The sequence below is a fragment of the Impatiens glandulifera genome, chromosome 5, assembly GCF_907164915.1.
Source record: "Impatiens glandulifera chromosome 5, dImpGla2.1, whole genome shotgun sequence".
In the NCBI taxonomy this organism is placed as follows: Eukaryota; Viridiplantae; Streptophyta; class Magnoliopsida; order Ericales; family Balsaminaceae; genus Impatiens; species Impatiens glandulifera.
Genome location: NC_061866.1, coordinates 54152586 through 54180381, shown reverse-complemented (window position 1 = coordinate 54180381; position 27796 = coordinate 54152586). Strand labels below are relative to the sequence as shown.

Sequence of the window (27796 nt, the reverse complement as noted above, 5' to 3'; positions counted from 1 at the left end):
ATTACATGTTGTGAAGATATCTTCGTATTATATTTTTTATTTCTTGTCAATACGAATATATATTCGTCTAGGAATTTGAAAACATATATTGAAGAAGATATCTTCGTCTCCTAGTTTCGAAATATCGACTGTACCCCAAAATAAATTAAGAAGATATATTCGTTTAGGAATTTGAAAGTATATATTGAAGAAGATATCTTCGTCTCCTAGTTTCGAAATATCGACTGTACCCCAAAATAAATTAAGAAGATATATTCGTTTAGGAATTTGAAAGTATATTGAAGAAGATATCTTCGTCTCCTAGTTTCGAAATATCGACTGTACCCCAAAATAAATTAAGAAGATATATTCGTTTAGGAATTTCAAAATATATAGTGAAGAAGATATCTTCGTTTAGTAATTTGCAAATATATATTGAAGAAGATATCTTCGTCTCTGATTTTCAAAATAAGGATTGCACACAGGAACATAAGAAGATATCTTCGTTTAGGAATTTGAAAATTGATAGTTAAGAAGAGGGCCACAAGAAGACATAACAAGATAATTCCGTTTCAAGAGGTGGTCCGGTTGCAAGTTTATCAGTTTCATCATGTTAAGAATATATCTTCGTTTAAGAATATTAAAAGATACAGTTAAGAAAATAACATCGTTTAGGATTTCACAAATATGTGTACAAGAAGACATATCAAACATCAATACATTATAAGCAATTCATTATAACTCCATACATTAAGATCTGAACTGCCTTACATACATTAAGATCTGAATTGCATTATAAGTTATAAATCAATATCAAACATCCATACATTAAAAATAGGTCAATTGACCTGTGTGAACATAAGAATTACTGTACAAGTATAACTCCGTATCACACATACAAAACCCTAATATCTTGATCTAATTGCAGTCTTTAACTTGAACCTATTGACATTGTGCTCAGACATAAGAATTCTGTATAAATATTTTATCCTCAATGTACTCAAAGCTTCGTCGGCCTTCAAAAGAACAAGAAAAAGTATAAGAACATTTAAAATTGTTAAATGTCATAGAATAACATATAAAAAACACTCACATTATTTTCGTTGATGTCACATGACCAACCCTTCATCTTTCCTCTATATGTTTCCATATGTCTCATTAAATATACACCGCAGTCGGTCTTGTTTGTTTGGTCTTGCCAAGGCAGCTTTGGGGCCGTTATCTTGTACATCTTAACCTTTTCTGCAAATCTTTGTATGCCTTGCCTTTCCAAGAAAGTCGAAAAACTATCGATTTGATTCCTCAATTGGACATACTTGTCCAAAATTTTCATTCTATGCGGACGACCGGAGTTGTCTAGGACATTTATTTGGGAGTCTTTAATATTCACACATACAAGAAAGAAATGTCCAGAAGTGACGACAGGTAGGAATATCTGCAAAAAGAACATAAACATTTGTTATTTTATGGCAGTCTCGTTACTTGGAATTGAGGGATATGTACATACCAGGTCAGCGAAGATGATGTCTTCTTTTGTGACATGGTAGTTTCTCATGTCTTCTTCAAGGGATTGACAAAATAAGGTCCTATCATACTGCAGATTAACCTGCAAAATAAGGGTGGAGACTCAAAGTCATGAACATTGAAGGATACATAGAACAAAACAAGAGAAGCACTTACATGTGAAATTGTTGAAAAACATATTATTCGTGGTTCATGCCTTGGCAACCTACGGCATTTGAAGTGCACAATTATGGACCAAGCGTCCACAACTTCGCTCGCAATTTCACGACCCATTTTCACTGTTTGAAATAGCTTACGGGTGATATTACCCGGTGCACCTTCGTACAGAACGTCCCTGCAAAATACATTCATTTACAAGACCATAACTAACTAATTTCATATTTGAAATTCCGAAAAGCATGAGAGGTAACTTACATTGGAGGCAGGTCTTCATCGAACACAAAATCGGCTAATCGCTGTTCCTTGTTGGTTATGTTGTGGTCCAACATATCTGCAACCTGTTGCATGTAGGGGGATCGAAGGTGCACAGGAATTTTCGTGATCTTCCTCTTAGGATATTCTCTAATGTTGATGCACCCCCCCCATCAACTTCATCTTCATCTTCAGAAGATTCAACGGCATTAGAAGCCTCAACCTTTTCCTTGCCTTTAACCTGATCATTTGGTGCAACAGACTGAGCTTCGGGTGCCGCAACATGTTCCTTCCCTTCACCCTGATCATTTGGTTCAACATGCTGCGCTTTGGGTTCCTCAACCGGTTCCTTCCCTTCACCCTGATCATCGTCTTCAAGAGTGGGTGTCTGCACTGGGGGTACCTCATCCGGTTCCTTGACTTCGCCCTCATGATCAGGTTGGTTCAACACGGGGTGAGCTGCATCTTTGTTGGGAAGAACTGCATCCTCAGGTTCGTCCGGTTGAAAAGGGGGTGACTTGGCTTGAAGGGCTGAAATGCAGCCTGTACATCTTCTGTTCAACAAGGAGTGAGTCATCGTCAATGTAATGACCTACATCCTCAAATCTTTTCGGTTGAACAGGGAGTGACTGATCTTCATTGTGCAGAACTGCATCATCGAATCATTCGGTTCCACGGTGATTCGAACAATTTCTTGATGGGGCCTAACTGCATCCTCAGGTCGTCGGTTGAAAAGGGGGTGACTTGGCTTGAATGGGCCTGAAATGCAGCATGTACAACTTCCTGTTCAACAAGGAGTGATTCATTTTCAATGTCCTCACGTACATCCTCAACAGATTTCGGTTGAACAGGGGGGACGGAGCTTCATTGGCCAGAACGGCAACATCGAGATCATTTATTCAACGTGATCTGATGGATTTTCTTCATTTGACATCACTGCATCCTCAAAATCATTTCACTTCAGCCTGTGCGGTGGATTGTCTGCATGGTCCTCCACTGCAGTCTGACATGTGTAATCAAACCCGGGGACTATTGAATTTCAAGCCCGCACACTGTAACGTGTCCCCAAGTGCATCCCTTGTAGGATCTTCCACACCTACATGACCGGACCATCGATCACCACCTTCAAGTGTTCATGAACCCTTCAACTCTTTGAGGTTCAGGAAACCGGCCTCAAAAAAAGGGCTTGGGATCGATGTTGCGTTTCTCCACTCCCCTGATAGGATATTCAGCTGTTGGGCTGTATCTTAAAGTTTGCAGGATTTTGGATGTCAACAACTGTACATTATGAAAAACAGACTTCATTAATCTTGAAAACAGGATAATAAAGAACAATGGGAGTCAATTTATTGTTTCCACATACCTCCTTATCGTCTTCTTTTACCTTCAACCGATGTCAAACTGGATTCTCGGGTTGTTAACTGCTAGGCGCCGCCCTTGCCCTGCCCAGCCCAAAACCACCGGCACGACTTCTAAGTTGGTAAACTCTAACACGCTGACGTCATCCAACAGGAGATAATTGGAAATTTCTTTCGTAGGGGATACGTTCACCTTCCACAAAACCACCCTCTAGGTAGCAAATCTGGAGTAAGGAGTGGGAAACATGTTAGAAAATATTACATATCTATAAATCATATATAAGAGAGGCAACAATACTACCGATATATAAAGGTTATAGGTCCATCGAAATATGGATTTTATCTTTACTTGCTTTTTCTTTCCAACTTCTACACTGTCAACCAATCGTTGTAGTTTAAGTGGCACCAGTTCAGTTCTTTTATGTTATCAACCTCCATTAAGGATTTGAGAATTTTGAACCTGAAATGAAAAAATACATTTGTCAGTCTTCACAAATACAATTAGTTATATAATAGGTTTGAATTACATGTTTACCTGGCTCGTGAATTTTTGAACTGACATAAAAACTAGAGACAACAAAGACAACGAAGTCTATTTTTGAAATCGTTGTCTGCACTTGTGTACTTATATCTTGGGGATCATAGAAAGTGTTTCGGGAGCTTTTGAGTCTTCCCCGGTCCATCTGGTCTTCCAATCCCTCAAGAAATTAAAATAATCAGGGTCCTTAGTCTTGTCCAACCCAACGGACTCGCCTACGTTCATTGCCCCTCTAGGGAGGTTCATCACGAGCTGTACGAGATCTTCATCGATACGGATCTCATCACCGTTGGACAATACCAGAGAACTCTTATCCGGGTCCAAACATTGGACTACGTGTCTGGAAAATGAGCCAGGCACTTGGAGACGCCCATTGTAAGAAGAGAACCAAACCCGATTTCCTTCACGGCTTCCCTCTGTTCTACGCTCAATTGAGGAATGAGTTGAGCGAGGCCATGAGGTGATGATCTGGTTAGAAATGTCAGTTTACGTTTCTTGCGGGTTTGGTTTTTTGGGGAGATGGGGGAAACTCTTCATCGAATGGGGTAGTAGACGGAGAAATATAGTGGTTTCTGGGGGTGGTTCTGGTAACTCTTCATCGACTGTTGGAGTGGATGGTAGGAATAACATTGGGTTTTTTTTTTTAGGAGGAAAAGGTGGTGGTAAAATCTCATCAGTACCTGCAGCAACATCAGTAGCTTCGACAACAACTGTGGAAACTGATTCAGCAGTCGATGACGACTTAGTATTCGTCTTCGGATTTCTCTTCCTCTTCCTTTCATAGGTCCTCGAAGTCATTAATTTTGGTGGGATAGCATAAATCAGTATTATACGAAATAAATTGAATAAACATGTGTAAAATGAGTATAAACACAATAAGATGAACATACCTCTCTGGTTTAGTGCTGGGATTGACGGTGGATGCCGGAGTGGGTGCAGTTTCGTTTTCGTTTATGCTCCTACAAACTTGCAAGACGACCCTCTCGGGAGTCGATGGGATGATCCACTTCCATGTTGTTGCCTGGTTACCCGACATGTTCAGAAGAAATCCTTGTAGTATAAACGAATATCTAGGGTTTTCGACGTTCAGTGTTTGGATTATCGCCGGGAGATAGAGATGAGAAGAATATGAACAGTTGCTTATGAAAATGAAATTGAGGGATAGTCGGCTTGTAGCGGGGAAATTGAAATTATATCAACTAGTCATGGAAGCGAATAAATATTCGTTCGATATCGTAAATTCATAAAAAAAAAAAAAAATGTAAAATGAAAACTATTCATAGAAGCGAAGATTTATTCGCGGAATGTAAATGCGCTGGTAAGTGAATTTACATGACAGGCAAGTTGGCTTTCTCATGGAGGGAGGTGGTTTACATGAACGTCAGGCTAAAATTATTTGAAAATAAGAAATCTTCGCTTTCAATCGTCTACTCGAAAAACAAAATTCAAGCGAATATTTGGTCGTTTACTGATTGTCAATTTAAATTAATTACATTAACATTTATTAATAAACGGAAAAAAAAAATAAAAAAATAAAAATACCCAAGGAATTGAAGCGAAGCTTTGTTCGGTTGCTGCATGTCATCTTCAATTAATTGAATTAATATTTAATAAACGGAAATATAAAATCCATGTCATTGTGGTCTTTACATAGACGGGTAAGTGTCTTTCCATGGTAGGCAGGCGGTCTTCTCATGGGTGGGTTGGGGGGTTTACATGATGTTTTTATTAAATTAATTGAAGCAAATATATCTTCGCTCCGAGTGTCTCGAGGCAAAAAAAATTAAATAACAAAATTAATAAAATTAAAAAATCTATATAAATTAATTGAATAATATGTAATAAACGGAAATATAATTATTAAAATTAATTGAAGCAAATACTATCTTCGCTCCAGAGGGTCTCCAAGACAAAAAATGAAATAAAAATTAAATAAAATTCCTAGAAAAAATTGAATGAATTAATTGAAGCGAATATTATATCGCTGCATGTGTTTTTTAATAAATTAAATTAATATTAATAAACGTAAATATAATATCCCTGTCAATTCGGTCTTACATGGACGTGTAAGTGTATTTTCATGAACGGCAGGCGTTCTTCTCATGGGTGGGTATGCGGGGTTTACATGAGGGTCATGGCAACGGGCGTGTAGATCAGAGCGAAGATATCTTATCTGTTATCATCTGAATATTATATTATTTCCTGGCGTTAAAAGGCGCTTCCGTTAACGGCGTCTGGTGTGAACCCGGGCCTAAACCCGGATTCGGATTCTCCCTCCCTCCGTCTCCTGCCCAGATTGATTTATTATTAAATAATAATGCTGCAATCTGATTGGTCCGCCATAGGGGAACACGGCAATCGGTAACAGAAGATCTGGAATGGTTTATTGGATATCCTTAATTTGAGTTTCAGAAAATATTACTAATTAAGAAACAGATCAAGTTGTGAGAGTCATCATAATAAGAGTAACAAGCTAATTGAAATGAACACTATTATTATTATTATTATATTAAAATCCGAACTCACTAATTAAGCTTACCTTCCTTCAATTTTCAATTGTTTTTATTTTGTTACTACTATTATTATTATTTTGGGAAGTTAATATTATTCTTATTATTTATTGATGATTACACATTCACTGTTTACCAACAACATATATACATATTTATATATTCTATAGTTTATTTTCTACTTCAAATTATACGGATCAAACTAGAATGCAGTCTATGGTCGACGTTGTGTATGAGTATATTAAAAAATGGTACCAGCTTAAAACAATGTTAAATAAAAATGAAGTAACCTGAGTAGAAAATGATATGGATTATAAAGCATTAGAATAGAAAGAACTAAGTAAGTAAGTAAGTAAGTACGGAGTAAAATTGGGTAATAGATAGATAGATAGATAAGGTGATGAAAACTCTGATTCGGAATCAGTACTCATAATATATGCAATGGACGGAGGTGATCATAGTCATAGATATATATATATATAAGGTAGGTAGGTAACCCAATGAGTATTTTGAGTACAAATATATATATATATTTACTAGTAGCTAAGGCAGTGTGGTGGAGGTAGAGGAGGAGGAGGAGTCGTCTTGAAGCTGAATCGGAGGAGGAGGAGGAGTGATAATTGAGGAGAAGGAGGAGATTGAGGTTGTGGGGCTTGAAGAATTTGGGTTGTGGTTGTGGTGGAGGAGGCTTGAACTTAGTGATATAGTAAGTAAGGGATGGGCCAGAGTATTGTTGTTCAAGTGGTTGTTGAATGTCGGTGGTCTTCTTCACTAGTTGGAGTAATATGGATGAAGCTAGTGCAATAGATATGAGAGCAAAACCTGCTGCAACGGCTGCAGTGTTCTCTGCTCCTTCCGAGGAAGAACCTGCACTGCCTGAGCTTATAGCACTTTCAGCTATGTAAATTGCAGGCTGTGTTTGTATCATAATAAATACTCATCATCAAATCATAATCAATAATCCTAATTCAAATTGATTAATGAGTAAGTAAGTAAGTAAGTACCTCGATTGGGTATATGTTGGTCTGACCAGCTGTGTCCTTCTCAAACATATCCCGTCCACACCGCCGCTTCTTAGGCGGGAATGTCCCCCGTTACTCTTGTCTATCCCCTGCCAACCACTCCCTGTCTCACCTTTCCAACCTGCACTTCAATTCCATCCATCCATCCATCAGATCTAATAATTAATTAATTATTAACAAACCATATGCAATATCCTAAAACTATTCTATGGCATCTATCTAATCATCCAAGCACAATTCACTCACATTAAGCTATCCAGGACTCAATGAATACTCTTTAATACCTAATTAATTAATTATTATTATAACCAACCAACCAACCCTCCTTGTCGGGGGCGCATTCGTCTCGTTGCAATTCTCGTCGTCGTTGGCTTCTTGGGAATAGAAGCTCTGACTCTCATCACAAGATTGATATTGTGGTGCTTCCTTCTCCTCCTCGTCGCCGACTGTTTCAAATTGGATGATGAAGAGTAACAACCTGAAGCAGCAGCAAGTTGCGGTGGTTGTTGAAGAAGAAGAAGAGAAAGGAGAGCTTGTGAGAAGGAAGCAATCATCATCTTTCTTGCGATTTGAAAGATAGATAGATAGATAGATAGAAAGAAAGAGAGGCCAGGTGTGTGAAAAGCATATCTTTTCTCTTTCATTCTACAAAAGTGGGATCAAGCTTTTGTGGTTCAACTTTTAACCACATTTTCATATCTCTATTTTATATTTATTTATTTATTTATTATTATTCATTTCTTGGACTTTTGGCCCATAAATTCAATGCTCTTGTTCATAAAAATAAATACACTACTAGAAACATGGATGGATGGATAGAAACAATTGGTTGGGCTTTTCTTCTAAGCAGTCTTGTTGTTGTGTTGTATTATATATCTAAATAATTTCTTCTAAGAAAGATAAGAAAGAAAGAATTGTATTCAACTAACTATCTATCTAACCATCCTTCATTAATTCTAAGACTATAATATATTAGTCAGGGTCCCCAAACTAACTGATGATTGATGTGATGAGAACGAGATGTCTACCACATTATAATAAACAAATAAATAAATATTGTTAATTTCTTATAAATTGAGCCCCGTCAGTCAGTCCATATCTCTGTACAAAGTCCATTTTTGCTGTTCCATATTCCACCAACAGCCCCCCTTTCTAAAACCAAATACTATATCTCTATAGAACAAATGAAGAAGAAGAAGTTGGACCTGCATTAATAGAGACAGACAAAGAAGACATTATCAGTTAGTTTCTTTAAGCTGTGTGTATCCTTGTTGTTGTTTGGTACAGGCTACAAGGCTACAGCAGGTCTGCTGCTTGCTTGCTTGCAAGTAACAAATATAATAATAATAAACAAGTGCGTTGGGGCCTTGACTACCTCCCACCCACCTGGTCAGTTGCCTCAGTACTTACACTCTTTGTTGCTCTTTCCCTCCTGCTTGCTGCTTCTCCAACCATCCATCCACAGTCAGTCTCACTAATGTACGTACGGTGAATTTCATAAATGTTGTTTTGCTTGCTTGCTTGGCGGCTTCAGAACTCATGTTACTAGGTTTCATCTCTCTCCTTCTCACTGCATGCAACCAAACCTCCTCAAGTGTCACATCAAAAATATATGCAGCATTACCCTTCAACATTCACTCTACACAACTCTTGAGACAAGAGATCCTAACTGGATTACTTTCTTTCTACACGCACAAGTTACAGACAAATCAAATAGTATTACAACTTTTTTATTATTATTATTATTATTATTATTATTTAAAATTGTTATTTATTTGATCTCTTTCTCTTTTCATGCCAAAATTGATGAGAACAAAATATATTATTATATTATTATAGTAAAATCGCTATTTATTGATCTCTTATACATGAACCATGTAGTTAATGATGAGAACCATGTAGGAGACCTTGAACTTCAATATTATTACAATCAACATCGTCAATGTCAATAACTATATAAACAAAATATAACTTCATAATCCACATTTATCCATCACCCATTTACTGAAAAAAAAAGTTAAAATCAAGAGTTGAATCACCACAAGAATGATAATCATATACTCCAAATTATATATCATTGCCACGTAAACAAATACGCAATTCGAAATCAATGTTAATGACCATTTAATGGTTGGCTAACACAGATATATCTAAGCTGGTTGACTCATCCACGGCTGCTCTTTGGGGAGGACTAATTTCTCTATGTCAGATGTCGTTGTGCCTCTGTAGCTTGAATATCATTCCATTCGCCATATCCAACAGGCCTCATCGTATCAACTAATTCACTAACAACAGCCAAATGATATATAGCTTTCTGGGTTTGCTCTAGAAGAAACACTCAAGCATGCTTTGTCCACCTTCTCTTCTTCGCATGGATTCACATGTTTAGTTGCAGGCAATATCTGAACTGGACTCCATTTTCCTCTTCAAATACTTGATCCGTGTCAACTTGTTGTCTGTATCATAATAATATTATTACAATTATTCGGTGTTCTCTTTATTCTTCTAGAACTAGAATGGAGGAATAAAAAAGAAATCATCAAAAACTAACCGTTTAAGTTGAGCTTCTTGTAATATTTTGATGTATGCAGAAGCTCATGCTTCTCCTTTAATGCATTATGATTCTCTATGTGCAGCTTCCTTTATTCTAGATTCAGCTATCTGCCTCCGCTACTCTAACCTTCTCCTCGGCTCTAAAGACAGCTCCTTCTAATATCACAACTCGTTCTCTGGATTTAGCAAGTTCAGAACGCCATAAATGAGCCTCCTGAATAGCCAAGTCTCTCTGCTTAACTAGTTCATCTCGTTCTTTGCTTAAAACAGTAAACTTCTCTTCAGAGTCCTTCAGCTGCAATACAAAATCAATTTCTCATAATTAAAGATTCAAAATATATCACTTGAAAAAACTAGGTTAACATGTTTAATAAAGGATTACATCATTACAGGCAGGAAAAGAACCCCGTATACCTTCTGCATAGATGATTCCAAGTTCTTTTCTGAACTTCTGTTTAAACGCTCAATCTCAGCACAAGCAATTTTCCTTTGTTCATCCATCATATGAGCAGCAGATGCTGCGGCCTCTGCAGCCTCTGCAGTTTCACATAATTTCCAGCAATCTCATTTATTGTTGAATTTCTAGCTCGAAGATCTCTAGCTAAATTTTGCAGCTCTTCGTCTTTTACCCTTAGAGTTTCCTGCTCAGAGTGAGAAATAACTGATGATGCATTTTTTTCTAATTCTTTCCGTGTACATATCTTCACATAATTATTAGGAAAATAGGAGATAACCAAGACTCGACTCCAACACTCCAAGGAATTGACGAGTTTAGAGCAAATACAAGAAGACAAATCTTCTTCTCCAGCTTAAAAGCTCAAATGTTATATATTCTCAACATATTCCCCCTCTTCATCAATACCAAAGATGGTCTTTTATAGGCAGACATGGAACGACCCTCTAAGATGAGTCCAAAACGGTAAACCAGATTGTGATATTTCCCAAATATAATGCAACCTTATTTAAAGACTTTTTAATTACTAAGAAAAATTATCACGCATACTAAGAGATTTTAAAATTCACGAGAAGAAGCCTCTTCATTTTGGCAGTCTTTAGTCTGGTGACGTAACTTTTGTAGACAATATTATTTTTTACAACCGTTTTCTTTATTGTAAACTAGACCAGTCCCGTTGACATTTCCAGTGAATACAGTTTACAACCCCACTCAATTCACGGAGTTAAAAAGGATTCATATTTGTGCTTCCTCCTATCACATCAGCCTGAGTGTGAGAGAGGGAGACAACGGCAGCACCAAACCTAAGCAGGCACAGTGCTAGACTGTAATTAAGAGTACTAAGAAAAGGTCAAAAATGGAACCAGATTTACAAGTTCATAATGTATAGCCATCCTACACATGAAGACCCATGGCCATAAATCACAACAACTAAACAAGATATATGGATTTTTACAAGGACAATTACAGCCCCAGCAGTAAACTGGTCATCGAGATGATCAATAGTCAGATTATGCATCTTTACGGATTCCAATTTTTCATTTGGGATGCATGAGAGTATAGTAGCATATTTGTGCTATCCTTTTTGAGGCATGGAAGTAGTCACTCTGTGCTCTCGTTTTTTAGTGTAAATAATACTTTTACCTTAATAAAGAAAAATCAAAGATATATGTAATGTAAAGTAGGCACGGCAGATTTCACACCTTCATAACTGTGAGATCATCCATAGGGCCATCAATTGGTCTGCTCATCAATGCACCTAATGCAGTCTCATGGCAACCTGCATTGCTGCCCTCAACTTCTTTTAGAAGCTTCCAAGGCTGTTGAATTAGCAAGCAGCAACTACAGTCGCAACTGTTCCTAACTTTGAAGTACCATTTCCACTCAAGAATTGACCGCCTCCTTGTGGGCCTTCAGAACCAACTGCGAAGCACTAATACAAGGAAACACAGATAATAGAACACCACATATGAATCAATTGTTCCTTTAGCTACCCAATGAAATGAAACTGTGCTACTTAATGACAATATTAATGAATATATCATGAAGAGAATTACTGTAAAGTTGACACCCAAGCTCGAGCTGCACCAGGAGTGGTTTCAGCACAGAGGAAGTAGTCTTTTTTCTGTGGTGTCCCCAATATCTAATCAATAGAGTTGAGAACCAGCAATGATGGTATTTTCCAGGAACATTAAGAACAGTCTAAATCGAAAAAACTTAATACCCACGTCCCAGACCCACCCCACTTCCACCAACAAAATGAACAAGGACAAAGTATTGAAGTAGGAATAAGAAGTGGAATAACATATTCAAGGGATACAGAAACCAGCAACCATCATACTTTGGAAGTCCACTGAAATAAGGGGAAAAAAACCCACTAAATTGCGGTGATTGCAAGCTGAATAAACTTCAACATAAAAAATTAAAATTGAAAAAGAGAACAATCTGATGACAACAAACTCACTGGAAGTTTGCAGGAGATATAGCGATCTGTACTATTGGCATCAAAGATTATGGTTCCTTTAACAGCCGGTTCATTTCTCCTTACCCTAGATAATGACAATGCAAGGAAATTGACAAAGAGGAATTAGTAGTATTACATTTAAGTTGTAGATGAATGTGGATGTAAGCATCTTACTTGTACTCCATCTTTCCAGTTGTAGGATCTAGAATCATCCATCTCTCATTCCATTTCCTCAGCTGTTATCAGAACAAAAACAACTCCTTACACAATGTAGAAAGAACAACAGATGATGGAAAGTTAGTTGGCCATTAGCAATTGAAGATGGCAAGTGTTGAGAATATGCAGTGGACAATTATACACATGTTCTACTTCTTCTTCTAGGTTATAATATCAATAGAAGCTCCAATAAGACTATTTAATCCTGCGAACTAAACTGAAAAGCCAACAACTTGACATCCATAGGCTCTAATAAAGACTATTTTTTTTTTTTTTTATCAACATATTAAGTTGTCATCTCTAAAATAAGGGGAAGATAGAAAGAGAGGGTACTGTTTCTGATCGTTTGAGAAGAGGACCCTTCAATAGGTTTCTACCGGAGGTAGAAGCTAAATGGCGTTGGATCTTCTCGAGATTGGTCTGGGTTTCCATGTGGGTCTGCAAAACATCGGATTCTCAGAGCTGGATTTAGTTAGTAATACGAAGAGAGAAAGAAAGGAAGGAAGGAAGGACAAACTGACCGGAGAAGCTCCATTGGAAGCCATAGCAAGTAAGCGTGGTAATCTCACACTAATTAGCGATGATGATGATGATGATGGAGAGAGATTTCAGTGAATTGTAGATCTTCTTGTCATTCTCTCCTTCTTCGCTTTGTAGTTACTGTTAGGTTCCTGACTGACTTATAGTTGTAGTTGGAGCGTAAGAGCGCATTCGGTCCGGTTTTTCATTGAAAAATTATCACAATTGATAACGTCGGTTTTTTCCAAATCTTTCTTCCATGGTTGAGGGTCAAACGACGTCGGATCGGTTTGATCGTTTGTGAAATCGATTCGTTGTTTATCGATTAATCGTTAAAGAAAATTAACATACAATATATACTAAGAAAAAAAAATATTTATTAGAACGTCTCGCGTTATCAATTTTGGTGTTGAATTTAAAATATAAAGTGTTATTATGCTAGTCATTTAAAGAGTTGTACTTATTTTATTTTTGTTAGGTTTTGAATTCGAACATACCTATAGCATTTTTAATTTTATTTTAACCGTTTTAATTTTATGGACGGGTCAACCCAGAATCCGACCCTAAATCCATTTACTCTCACATAGGGGTGGGTCGGTACGGTATACTTTAATTTTATCTATACCTTATACCTACCTAAAATTTCGGTATGCAAAAAATGCATACATTTACCTTACCTTGATTTCGGTATACCTTGTTTCGATATACCTTAATTTCGGTATACAAAAAATTCATACATTTACACTACTTTAATTTCGATATACCTTATTTTCGGTACGGTATCGGGCATTATACTTTTGATACCTAAAAAATATATTAATTTAAAAAAAAAATCAATCAAATTGGTAAGGTAGAGATTGCATATATGAAATAATATTTCAGTATAATTATATATTGATATTATTCAAAAATTATATTTTATAATTAAATTAATTTCAAATCTATTTAAGTATTTTCTTATAGTATTATATATTATATATATATATATATATATCTATATATTAACTTATAAATACTATTTCGGTATTTCGGTATATCTCGATATATTAAAATTTTAAAAATTACATACCTTTACCGTACCAATAATATTGGTATCGGTATCATACCTTACCTTTTTCGGTATACCTTAAAAGTCGATATTTTCGATATATACGGTACGGTATTTTCGATATACTTTATATCGGTAATTTCTTCATCTCTACTCAAGTATATATCCAAAATTAACCATAACTCTCGACCCAACAATCCGGACACTTTAAAAATTAAATATACTTATATTATATCATATATACTATATATATATATATATTAGTTAGTTAAAAATGTCCAGCGTTCATCAAATTTGATATTAAATTAAAAACATAATGTGTTATTAGCCTATTTGGTTAAATAGTTATACTTGTTTTTGTTAGGTTACGAGTTTGAAACATATTTATAGCATTTTTAATTTTATTTTTAACCGTTTTAAGTTTATGGGCGGGTCAACCCAGAATCCAACCCAAATATCTATTACTCTCACATATATATTCAAATTAACCACAGCTCTCAACCCGATAATCCGGACACTTTTAAAATTAAGCATCATTTTTTATATATATATATATATATATATATATATATATATATGAAAAAGACATGATAAATGAATTTACTGAGAGGAGAGAATGAAAAAAAAATAATAAAATTATTTATTTATTTAAGGGCAAATTACTTGGACGGCCCTCGAACTATCTTGATCGCTCACTTTTGGCCCTCAAATTAATTTTGAAACAAATCGTCCCTTTAACTTTTATAAAGGTCACTACTGGCCATCTCCGTCAACTTTTTAGTTAAACTAACTGTTAAGTTTAAAATATTATTTTTTTATATATTATCTTTAACTATATTTTTAATTTATATATATATATTATTAATTTTATATAATTATTAAATCTTTTATATAATAAATAAATAATATATATTATTTAGTTTTTATCTATATATATATATATATAATTTATATATATTATCTTTAACTAATTTATATATAATACTTATATAATATATATTTTAAAAAATAATTTAAATATTAAAATACTACTACCTAAAATACTTTAACACTTAATTATTTTAAAAAATATATATTATATAAATTAGTTAAAATAATTATATATAAATTATATATATTGATAAAAATAAATAATATATATTATTTTTATTATATAAAAGATTTATAATATATATAAATTTAATAATAATATATATAATATAATTATATATAAGCGATTTTAATAATTATATTATAAATATAAAATATAAGTTTAAAGATAATATATAAAAAAATAATATTTTAAACTTAAACCGTTAGGTTTAACTAAAAAGTTGACGGAAGGGCCTGGGGCTCTGACCGCGTGCCTGTTGAAGAATGAGCCGGCGACTCATAGGCAGTGGCTTGGTTAAGGGAACCCACCGGAGCCGTAGACCTTTTATAAAAGTTGAAGGGGCGATTTGTTTCAAAAATTAATTTGAGGGCCAAAAGTGAGCGATCGAGATAGTTCGAGGGCCGCCCAGGTAATTTGCCCTTTATTTAACTATATTGAGCCAAGATATTTTCTCCCCCAATTTTATTCTCAATCATTTCTCGTTGAATAATAAAGTAATAAAATAACATATATATGGGTGTTTGGGTACGATATACTTTAATTTTTTATCTATACCTTATACTTTACAAAAATTTTGGTATATAAAATTCATACGTTTACATTACATTTATTTTGGTATACCTTAATTTTGGTACAATACTATACCTTTGATATCAAAAAATCTATTAATTTAAATTAAAAAAATCAATTTAATATAATTATTATGTAAATGTTACATAAAATAAAATAAAATAAAAAAGATATTTATTATAAATAAAATATTCTTTTTAAAATCTAATATTGGTAAAACTAACCAATATTAAAATTTAAAATTAATTAAAAAAAAATAGAGTTAACCGGAATAAACATAAGTATAATTTTCAAGTAATAAAGTGAAGGTGATAGAGTGAAATTCATAACGGTCTTTGACATAATTATATCTGCAAATTTGTTTTATAAATTAATAATATAATTCAGGTTAGATAATAATAATAATAAATATTAGTTAATTTAGACTTAATAAATAAAAATTTTACTCTTTTCAATTCTTTCAATTTTCTTAAACAATTTAAATTTACCATGGTAGGATATTTTCATAAGTTATTTTTTTTTTTCTTTTTAGTCAATCATTTGTAAACATCAATGTTTCCACCATGACTTAAACTACTCCTAAAATGTTTCATTGTACTTTTATGAAAGTAGACTCATTAAACCGTTAACATTGAGATTGCAAAAATATATTTGACAATAATTGAAAGGATTGAATACTAAGTTTCACTTCATTTCCACCACTCAAGGATATTGAAAGTTTAGTTGAATCTTTTTTTTCAATTTTATCGGTAAAGTAGAAATCACATATATTAAATAATATTTCAGTATAACTATATTTTGATATTATTTTCAAAAATTATATTTTTATAATTAAATTAATATCAAATTTATTTATTTCCTTTTATTTATATATATATATATATTATATTTTAATTTATAAATTTTATTTCGGTATATTTCGATATATCAAAATTTAAAAAATCTCATAATTTTACCGACTAATAATTTCGGTATCTATATTTTCGATATATTACGGTAAAATATTTTCAATATACCTATAGTATCGGTAATATTTTTCATCTTCCTATATATAATATAATAAATTAAAAAAATGAAAAATTATAGAAAAACATTTTTTGAATAAAATTTAATAAATTAATAATAAAATAATTATTTAATTTAAAAGAAAATATATTAAAATATTAATTAAATTAAAATGAATTTAAAAAATAAAAAAATATTAAATATATAAAAATATGTGTATACTAAGATTTGAAATCTTAAACCAAAATAATTAACATATTTATACAGGCTAAAAAACATATACTTAAAAAATATTAAAACAAGTATATTCGACACGGATAAAATTATAATCTGATCAAAACTTGATTAGTTTATAATTATTTCCGTCAGTTTTTTTAAGGTTTAATTTAATTTGAAACCATTTCCTTTCCTACCCACCTTTTAAACAATTTTTCCCAAACTACCCACCTTTTCATTCACATTCCCAAACTACCCATCTTTCTCTCTCTAACCCATTAATTAACTCACTCTCTATCTTAACTCACTAATTAACTTCCTCTCTCTCTCTATAAACCCATTAATTAACTCTTCTATCTCTTTCAACTATTAATTAATATCCTCACTTTTAAACTATTAATTAATTCAATTAAAATATATTATATAAATATTAAAATAAAATAACACATATATTTTATTTTTATTTAAATCTATAAATATAATATATATAGTTCAAATTAAATACACTAAATTAAATAATTTAAATAGCTATTATAAATTAAAATAAAATAGAATACATTACATAAACGGGAACTTGAAATAAAATATATTACATAAAAATTAAAATAAAATACATTACATCACAATAAAATACATAACATAAACATTACAATAAAATAAAATACATAATAAATATTAATCACGTTCAATATACAATAAAATGCATATTTTATCTTTATAATTCAATTTTATGATATCTACTCCATTTTCCACAAGAGCAAAAACCTCTATATAAATCCACATTATGTTTGTTACCACCCTTCCAATATTCATTTATGGTTCTGTATTATGCAGTAACGATTTCGAAGACTCCTCTTTGTTCATTGTATGGAATAATCTTGTGTGATGATGTTTTTTTCTCAACAGTTTCAAATAATTCTCTTGACCTTTGACAATAAGTTTGACCATTTTGAAAGTCATTAAACGTCGCAGTTTCAAATATAAAAAAAAATTGAATTATAAAGATAAAATATGCATTTTATTGTATATTGAACGTGATTAATATTTATTATGTATTTTATTTTATTGTAATGTTCATGTTATGTATTTTATTGTGATGTAATGTATTTTATTTTAATGTTTATGTAATATATTTTATTTCAAGTTATCGTTTATGTAATGTATTCTATTTTATTTTAATTTATAATAGCTATTTAAATTATTTAATTTAGTGTATTTAATTTGAACTATATATATTATATTTATAGATTTAAATAAAAATAAAACATATGTGTTATTTATTTTAATATTTATATAATATATTTCAATTGAATTAATTAATAGTTTAAAAGTGAGGATATTAATTAATAGTTGAAAGAGAGAGGAATTAATTAATGGGTTTAGAGAGAGAGAGAGTGAGTTAATTAGTAGGTTAAGATAGAAAGTGAGTTAATTAATGGGTTGATTAATGATTTAGAGAGAGAAATGTGAGTAGTTTGGGAATGTGAATGAAAAGGTGGGTAGTTTGAGAAAAATTGTTTGAAAGGTGGGTAGAACAGGAAATGGTTCTTTAATTTGTTTTAGATTTTGCCTATATCCTAGTTTTAGTAGTAGAGCTCGGCCTACCTTCTAAGCTTGTAGCTGATGTTGTTAGCAGCATATATAAGGCCTTCCTACTTTCTAATCAAATTAAATTAATATTAACATCTTATCTTATTTTCATGATATTAGCAATTTAATTCATATTAAGAATACAAATTATTATGAAAAATAAATCATTTAAAAAATTGATGATCTTAATTTATTGATTTAGTTTTAGAAAACCAAGGGATCATCAATTTATATGTTTATTAGAAACTATTATTAAGGTCAAACCATGTTGTCTATAATTTTATCCAAAAAATTTAAAACTAAAATAAACTAGAAATAATCCAGTACTACACAGATAAAAATAAATTAATAAATAATAATAATAGGTATTTAATATTTAAAATTTTCAATAAATTATGAATAATATATTAAAATAAAAAATAGATTTTTCTCTTTCCACATTTTATTCACTTCAATAAAACAATTTATCTTCTCACAGATTTTGTCACATATTTTTTTTAATAATCTATCTCTCGTGACCTTACACTTTCACTTTGATAAATCAAATATTTGATACATATTTTTTTAATATTTAACATCATGACCTCGCATTTTGGTTAATCAAATATTTGATTCATATTTTTAACCCCTTCAATTAATATATGTCTATATCTTTCGACAAATCACATCACAATTACAATTGGTTAGAATGTTGTATTTATTTTGTTAGGTTGTATATTCGAAACATACATATAATATTTTTAATTTTATTTTTAATCATTTTAAATTTATGGACATGTCAACCCACAATCCGTCACAAATATTCATTTACTCTCGGATAAATATCCAAATTAATCTCAAACTCTTAACCCTGACCATCGAAAAAATTTAAAATTAAACATTATTAATTATATATATAATATCTTATCCTGGGCCGGCGGCTGGATTGTAAATCGTTATAGTCCAAACAGGTGTTAAGATAATAAGAATAATATTATGGAAGAAATGAGAAGTGGCGATATTTAATTTGAGTCTCCTGAGTGTTGTGGTAGAGAGACAGTGTAAGCAACAGCAGCAGCAGCAAGTACACGGACGGTCTGGTCATTACTCATAGATAGATTGATAGAGAAGAAGATCATGTCGATGATGAGTATTGGATCGGAAGAGGAGGAGGAGCTACGACGGCGAAAGTTAGATGAAGCCCTTGAAGTCAAATCTTTGCGCCGTATTATTAGCGCTTACCTCAAGTACTTTCCCCTCCATCCATTTCTTATCTTCTTTCTTTCTTTCTATATTTGCTCTACCAAGAATACTTCTTTTCAGATGATTGTCTACCCCCTTTAAATTCATGATCGTTCGTTCGTTCAAACTTTCATCGTATTCCTTAAATGATATGTCAAGGGTTTTCAAGTCTTACATCAACTGTAAAATGCCTTTAATACTCTTCTCATCTCCTCAAATCATATATATATATGCCCACTACCCTCTTCTATTTTTCCTGTTAAGATATGCAGTTATATAAAGAAAATTATGTATTCTATGCTGTTTGTTTCCATTCCATAGAAAACCTTATGCACACCAACTTCCCTGTTGATGTGTTGCACAGCTATCCAGAGGCTTCAGAGGAGGATGTCAAAAGATACGAGCTCTCTTTCCAAAAGCTTCCTCTTTCTCACAAGGTATTATCTTTTCTACTTGGTTTCTCAACTCTCAATAAGTTTGTATTTTATTTCCACTCCATGCCAACAACAACAAGAAGACCAATCTTTAGAAAGTCAAAGTCTTGCTTGATTTTAACTAGATAGTAGATACCATGTCTTTGAAATTTGTGTTGTTATGAATGTCTTAGGAACTGTAATTCACGCTTCACTGTTTTTGTCACTTATTCCTTATTTGAGAATACTAAGTTTAAACACAGGATGGAACTATTTTGATCTAATTGGAATCTAACTTTTATGTACTCGTGTTTTTATTTCTCCTTTGTAACCCCTTGAACGCCCCTCTCGTTCTTTCTTTTTGATAACTAATGAAAAGTTGACCTTCATTCAAAAGCTAAGTTTAAACACGGGCATACAAGTTGTCCTCTATATTTCTTGATATTAAAAACTTTTTGGCGGTTAACACATTCTTTATACTATCTGCAGGCTTTGCTTTCTCACCTTCCTCAGAAATTCCAACAATTAAGATGGTACATGTCATTTGCTTTAACTTTTTATCAGAAACTGAAAGCACATGTTGCTAATTGTCCATTATAATCTTATTACGTCCTATGAAAGGTTAATTTAAGGAGGTTTTGTGTAACACTTTTACCCTTGAATAACAAAGCAGGCATTTTAGCCTTGAATTTTGATAGATGACCATTTCACTAGACCACGTGCGTTTGACACTGATCCGGTGTCCAAGAACACATTTGTCTAATGTATTGTTTTCCATGCTAATTATAGCATACAAATATCCAATTATGGATGTTTTAATCTTATTCTGGACATGTTTGGATGAGATTATTGGTGGCATTAAATGTGGATGTTTTGAACATTTATTTGGTGTTAGATAAGACTGGTTATATTTGGATTATGATCTGGGCTCTAGTGATGGATATGGTGACTTGGTGAGTATTTTTATATTTTAAAAGTACGTAGATAAGGAGTTAGAAAATTCATGGATAATAGCTTTAAAAATGACAGAGAAATCTGTATCACAATGGGGTAAATGAGAATTCTTTTGGGGATAGTTCATAAAGATTGAGAATTCTCATAATTAGCACTCCCTTGCTTCTTATCTCATCTTGAGATGGGGTGATCCTCTTATCTTGTCCTCGGGAACATTTTAAGAGGAAATGCTTTTATTGGATAAACTGGGAGATGATTGAGTTATAAGGCTAAAAGGAAAGAAGTTGTGGATCTGTGTTTAGTTTAACTTGTTTGCTGGGTCTTATTAGATCTCTCTCTTTCTTATTGTACAGGTGTATATCTGAGAATTCAGTATTCATATTTCAGATGCTTCAGGTAATTTAGAACATCTTCTTTCTTCTTCTTTCTTCTGGTTTTTTCTTTTATGTATCTGGTCTTTGGGATGAGAAATTTATTTGGTCCTGCCGTCTTATGAGCTTTCCTTTGATGATATGATAGCCCCTTAAACAATTCTAATTGTTGCAGGCTTTTGATCCCCCACTTAATATGAGCCAAGACATTGATATTTGTGAGCATGAAAAGTTGAAGACTACTAATAAGCATTATGGAGAAAAAGATGCTCGTTCTTGTCAGTCAGAAGAAAAATCACATCACCATAGCATTGATGAGGCTAAGTCTGTAGATGAAAAGGATGTAGCACGCAGGCTGCCAGAAGTGGTTAGTGTCAATGAGTTTCTATAGCATCTAAGTGTCGTTTCATTTGAAAAAGTGATACGATATGCTACTATATTTGTTATTTGATTTTGGAACTTACTTCCATTGATGATGACAGAAGGAGAATAAGTTAAATGTTACTGGGATAAATGGTGAAAGCCTTTCTGTGGATGATGCTGGAGGCAGTTGTGTTAAAAATATGCAACAGGTAGTTGTGTGCATGGAAGTTTCTAATTCTAACAGGGATATAGGAGTCTCATCTTCTTTTGAGCTGCCAGTTAATCCTTAAGTTCTGATTACAAGCATCACTATATACTTATCTTGGTGTTCCAGCACGTTAAATAGAGCCAACCTTGAGTTACAGGAGCACAATATATCATTTCAGTGTTATTGTTTTTCTTTGGTCATAGACAGTTTTCTATTCAATGTACTTGGTAAAGAGAGAACGTGATTTTTAAGCATTCATTTGCATCTCCGCTGGGTAGAAATTGTTTGTTTTTTGGAAAACTGCCTAGTGCCATTTTATTAAAATAAAGTCCCAGTGTGTCTTTACAAATGTTTTGCAAAGTAAAGAAAACACCAGCCCTTTCACACAACAAGAACAACAATCAAAATGCAACATTTTGAACAATTGAAAACTTAGGTAGAAATTAGTAGAATACCCCTTTAGGAGGTTGGTTGAGTTGGAGATAATTGAGGACTTTGTGATGCTATAATATTTATAAAACATTAATAAAACTAAAGAAATCAAATGTCTGAATAACATGTGCTATCAGAGTGTAGATTTTATGATAGATCAAATTAGAGATTAAAGCAATATTCATTCTTAAGGTGTAAGTTCAAACACACCTATACTAAACGACCCCTAGGTCACGACAGCTGTTTTTGTATGTTTGTAAGAGTAATTATTGTGAAGAAAGAGTTGGGATGTAGACAAGCTGCAATATCAACTCTGCTTCTAGCAATTGTGATTTAGTATATATTACTCTCTAAGATTTCACTAGGATTGCAAAATATTCAGTTTCCAAAAAAATATATATTATGATGAATTGAAAAACATGAAAAAATATTCACTAATGGAAAATTCAGTTTAGAACAAAACGATTTCAGACAACGGACAATCATAGAGAACAAGGACTGATACAAAAAAAATGTTTCTATGAAAACCCTTTATTTATGCTACTAATGATTCAAGCAGACATCTAAGACGTTACACTTAATGTGTTTTTAATTATTCTCACCTTTCTGATTTCAGGAATTTTCGTCATCCCCTGATTGGCTAGATCCATCACTTCAGTCACATGTTCCCATGGTTGACGTGGATAAGGTAATTCTTTCATATGGAATTTGGGCTCCAGTCAAACTGGTCTGAACTTTTCTATTACAATTTTGATTCATTCGTATATTTAGACTATCCAACAATTTTGGATTCCCCTTGTAATTCTTATACAGTCCTATTCTTGTGCTTACATCTAATGAAAATTGCAGCAGGTTTGGATTGTTCTGCTGACAGTTTCATATCATCTGTCACAAAAAATCCATATTATATTAACAACTTACACTTCTTCACTTTGGGAGAGGGATATTATTCAAAAGAATAGATAGGAATGAATAACAGTCTCCATGAAATTTAGAGCTTTAAAAAGTAGTGTATTCAATAAGTAGAATGCAAAAACAGTTTTGCTGCAGATCCATAGTTTATTCCCCACCTGTATGATTCCTTTTTTTTTTAAATAGTAGAGAATCTAATCAAAGGTTGACAAGATGGAATAACTAAAAGAGTGGAAAAGAATAATTTGTAAGGATGATACTGACCCACAAACAGGTTCAAATGAAACAAGTTACTCTCATCATGTTTGTTAGTGCTTATGGACTTGCACATATTTTCCCATGTTTATCCCTGATCCTTGAAAAAGGTTTCCTTGTTATGTCTAAAACTGTTACCAATCTTTCTTAACTGATAGGTTCGATGTATTATCAGGAATATAGTTAGAGACTGGGCACCAGAGGTACTCTCTCTTTACTTGCTGATTTCTGGATGATGTCATGGATAAGTCAGTGATAAAAGAGTCTGATCATAATGTTAAGTTGTGAATTTCCTTATGCTCAAGCCTCTTATATGATGCAGGGGAAGATTGAACGTGACCAATGCTACAAACCCATTCTTGAAGAGCTAGAAAGTCAATTTCCTAATCGAAGTGCAGGAAGGTATCACTTTTGGGAAATCATAATATAAAAATAGTAGTCTGTGTTTACATAAAAAAAAATGGCCATGCTGAGATCTTTTGTACATTTTTACCGTTTTTTTTTCTGCTTCATTTTTATTCCTTGACATAACATCAAATTTTTCGTAAACAGTCCTCCTTCTTGCTTAGTACCTGGTGCTGGCCTTGGTAGGTTGGCTTTGGAAATTTCATGCCTTGGTAAGAATTGTGGTTGGTTCATTATCATTTTTTTTTTGCAATATATCCAATCTCTAAAGAACTGGTGTTTCTCTTTACTTTCCAGGCTTTGTTTGCCAGGGAAATGAATTTTCCTATTACATGATGATTTGCTCAAGCTATATTCTTAACTAGTAAGCGCAGAATAATGTATTCTAGTTATCTGTTTTTACAACTTTTCTTATACCCATCTTTGTGTTGTAAAGTACCCAGGTTGCTGGTGAGTGGACAATATATCCTTGGATTCATAGCAATTGCAATGCACTTTCAGACAGGGATCAACTTCGTCCAGTTTCTATGCCAGATATACATCCAGCAAGGTATTTATCTCAAATTCTTTTTGTAATGTTTTTTATTTTATTTTATTTCAATTGTTCCATATTTTTTAACTAATTGATTTTTTAGACGTATACCTTTGCAATATAAGTATGTCTTGTGTATTTATGTGGAATTAGCACCTATGTTTCTATGTTCTTGCTTAACATTATGAACCAAATCTTCATTCGTAGCATCAGCAAGAATTTAAGACAAAGCAAAATCTTTGTTTTGATGAAAATTGTATTCACCTTCATATTGTCTATCAATCATATGGACAACTACTTATATATATATTTGTTTATTGCATCTATCATGCTTAGAAGTACAGCTTTACTGTCATGATGAGTTGAAGGAAATATGTTATTGTACTTGGGCAGCAGAAGTGAGATATAAGAAGCTACTGTTCCATTTGAAGAGCTAATGTCTAAGATAGATTAACAACATAAATTATTAACTTCCTTTGGAAACAGCGCAGGAATCACGGAAGGGTTTTCTATGTGTGGCGGTGACTTTGTTGAAGTATATAAGGATCCAAGTCAAGCAGGTAAAATTGCTGGTAGTTTTGCACTATTTCTCCACAAATGTTCATGTAACTCTGAATTTATGAAAATATTGGTACTTGAATGAAATTATCGATCTTTAGCATATAGTGTCAGAAGCTATGATCTTAATGTATTTAAGACATGCAGAAACAACCATATATTGACTCAGACAAAACTATATTACAGGAACTTGGGATGCAGTTGTCACTTGCTTCTTCATAGATACAGCTCATAACATAGTTGAATACATTGAAATCATCTCCAAACTACTCAAAGATGGGGGAGTAAGAAGATTCATGTCCTCTCTTAGTTATACTAATTATTTCTAACTCTATATCATTATGAATAAGATATGTGATAATATACATGTGTGTATATATTATATATATATATATATATATATATATATATATATATATATATATATATATATATATTTATACAGGTCTGGATAAATTTGGGACCCCTACTTTATCACTTTGCTGATATGTATGGACAAGAAGATGTAAGTTTCTTTTGCTATGTAGAGTCAGTTACACGTTCTTGGGGTTGGATTCTAGGGTTATTGTGCTAATTGATTTTGGTTTTTGTAATGTCGAATAGGAAATGTCTGTTGAACTAAGCCTGGAAGAAGTGAAGAGGGTTGCTTTCCATTATGGGTTTGAATTGGAGGCAATAATAACAACTTCTGCTCATTTTTGTTTTTGCTGCATTGATAATAGACCATAATATTTTCAATTTTTTGGGTGTTTGATCTTTTTACAACAGAAAGAAAAGACGATAGAAGCAACCTACACAACAAACCCACGTTCTATGATGCAAGTAAGTGTTGTCAAACTAACAAAGATTGTATAGATTAACCATTTTTCTTCATTTTGGTTAAGTTAAAACATTTTGGTAATTCTTCATGTCAGACCTATGAAAGCCTAAAAAATATCTTCAATACTTTTAAGGACATTATTCCATGCCTTGTATAACTGTGAATAAAGAATGATTTCAGAAAGTGAAAATTTTCAAATGTAGGGAGCTATATTGATTTCTTTGCAGTTATAGTTGCTACAAACATTATATTCAACATCCATTATTATTTACAATTATGAGTGTAGTTACCGCCACATTTACATGCAGAACCGATATTTTGCTGCCTTTTGGACTATGAGAAAGAAGGCATCAAGAGTGGCGGTGGAAACTCAAGCCACTACATGAACAGAGATCGGACGAGTTAGATGAGGGTGCAGCTTGTAGCAAATTACAATGTTGGTGTCCTTTTTATTTGTTAGACAATGGCTTAATAATGCATTTTCCAGGTTTAAATTATAGGTATCCTTCTTTCGAAGAAAAAGAAGATACAGTATTGAAAAACTGGCATTGATAAACAAAGGAGACCTTGTGGATGTTCATGATAAGTGTGACTTTCTTTCAATTTACTTGCCTGTATGATATTTATAATATATAGTTTTTTTCATGTTGATATTTAACCTCCAGATATGGCTAAATATGATTCCAGCATATAATTGCTCTTCTGGATTGGGCTTTTATAATTTTATCTTATTGGTGTATTAGTGAAATTAAATTGGGTTATCTAAAATTAATGATTAATGGGAAAAAACCCAAGAGTTAGGTTGTAACCAGATACATTAACACATGCAAGATATCTCAAGTGAATGAATCTAAAAATAGAAGTCCGGTTAAAACAAACAAAAATACAAGTCATTTGATGATGGTATTTTCATATTAATATAATTTATAAGTAGTATGATCTGTGTTTCAAACTGAGCTTGTTATTGGGACTCACTCATTCAAACATGCAGTGTTTACTACTAGTGAGGAAATTTGTGGAAGCTTGTAAGAAAGCAAAGCAACTGGGAACCGGTGGGTGGGTGGGTGGACATGAAAGTCCAGGCCAGGGGATTATGCTCAAGCTTATATCAATCCTTCCAAAATCTTGGGTCAACTTAACCCAAATATACCAACCCTGACCAGACTTTGCAAATTGCTTGGAGCCAAAATAAATTTTTTATTTTTTGATTATGGAGAACTATCCTGAGACCTCATAACTATGTTTCATCGCTTAAATTCAAAATGCTTTTAGTTGGAATTGAACCCATGACATTTTTAGTCTCTTAAGCCAACTCTTACCATTGAGCGGCTACATTGGTGGGTACTGGTTTAATTATTGATTATTACTTCTTCCTAGGGTTTCTCGACTTTAACTCCTCTTATTCTTTGTAGTTGTACTATCATCATGCAATGCAATGTAAGAAAATCTCCTTATTTGAGACTCTGTATGTATTACTATTGTCATTTTTAACCTTTATCTTGTTCACATGCTCATTCAGTTATGGTGTATAGTTTTTACTTTTAATTTAATTAAAATGTGGTTTTTGCCACTATCATAAGTTTTTTTTTATTTTTTTTTTATATCTTCTCATATTAAGTTAGATATGCTCTATCCAATATCTTCTATGGACAGATTTGATATATCAAATATTGAGTTGTGTGGATATTACTGAAACAAAATTAAATAAAAGAAATGTAAACTTGGAGTAACAATTTTAAACAATTTTTTTTATAACCTTCTGTGCTTTTGAAGTTAAAAATTG

At 32.7% G+C, this 27796-nt stretch overlaps 2 protein-coding genes and 1 pseudogene across 5 annotated transcripts; 1 reads left to right on the top strand and 2 right to left on the bottom strand.

Annotated features, from left to right (window-relative positions):
- Window positions 1-6693: 6693 nt before the first annotated feature.
- On the bottom strand, window positions 6694-7498 carry LOC124939946. Its single transcript, XM_047480410.1, has 2 exons — window positions 7325-7498; window positions 6694-7233 (listed from the first exon to the last, which is right to left on the bottom strand). The coding sequence occupies exons 1-2, from the start codon at window positions 7370-7372 to the stop codon at window positions 6748-6750; spliced, it is 534 nt and encodes a 177-aa protein (XP_047336366.1). The 5' UTR covers window positions 7373-7498; the 3' UTR covers window positions 6694-6747.
- Window positions 7499-9389: 1891 nt separating this feature from the next.
- Window positions 9390-13357, bottom strand: LOC124939838 (annotated as a pseudogene).
- A 6189-nt stretch (window positions 13358-19546) lies between these two features.
- LOC124938039 (carnosine N-methyltransferase-like) lies at window positions 19547-26664 on the top strand. Of its 4 annotated transcripts, none has more exons than XM_047478403.1 (18): window positions 19549-19795; window positions 20155-20227; window positions 20693-20736; window positions 21511-21553; window positions 21704-21895; window positions 22011-22103; window positions 23148-23219; window positions 23857-23901; window positions 24021-24100; window positions 24251-24315; window positions 24401-24467; window positions 24540-24653; window positions 25122-25195; window positions 25380-25477; window positions 25639-25698; window positions 25797-25865; window positions 25962-26015; window positions 26322-26664. In XM_047478403.1, the coding sequence occupies exons 1-18, from the start codon at window positions 19686-19688 to the stop codon at window positions 26397-26399; spliced, it is 1431 nt and encodes a 476-aa protein (XP_047334359.1). In that variant the 5' UTR covers window positions 19549-19685; the 3' UTR covers window positions 26400-26664. The 4 variants fall into 4 exon arrangements, 3 of the variants coding, with proteins under 3 accessions (XP_047334359.1, XP_047334361.1, XP_047334360.1); XM_047478404.1 differs by having other exon boundaries at window positions 19550-19795; window positions 22011-22100; XM_047478405.1 differs by lacking the exon at window positions 22011-22103.
- Window positions 26665-27796: the final 1132 nt, after the last annotated feature.

Excerpts from the sequence above, each read along its gene's own strand:
- LOC124939946 (XM_047480410.1), bottom strand. The coding sequence starts at position 7,372 with ATGTTTGAGAAGGACACAGCTGGTCAGACCAACATATACCCAATCGAG. Across the intron at positions 7,234-7,324 it reads CCAACATATACCCAATCGAG|CCTGCAATTTACATAGCTGA; the intron begins GTACTTACTTAC and ends ATACAAACACAG.
- LOC124938039 (XM_047478403.1), top strand. The coding sequence starts at position 19,686 with ATGTCGATGATGAGTATTGGATCGGAAGAGGAGGAGGAGCTACGACGG. Across the intron at positions 21,554-21,703 it reads TCATATTTCAGATGCTTCAG|GCTTTTGATCCCCCACTTAA; the intron begins GTAATTTAGAAC and ends TAATTGTTGCAG. Across the intron at positions 25,478-25,638 it reads AACTACTCAAAGATGGGGGA|GTCTGGATAAATTTGGGACC; the intron begins GTAAGAAGATTC and ends ATATTTATACAG.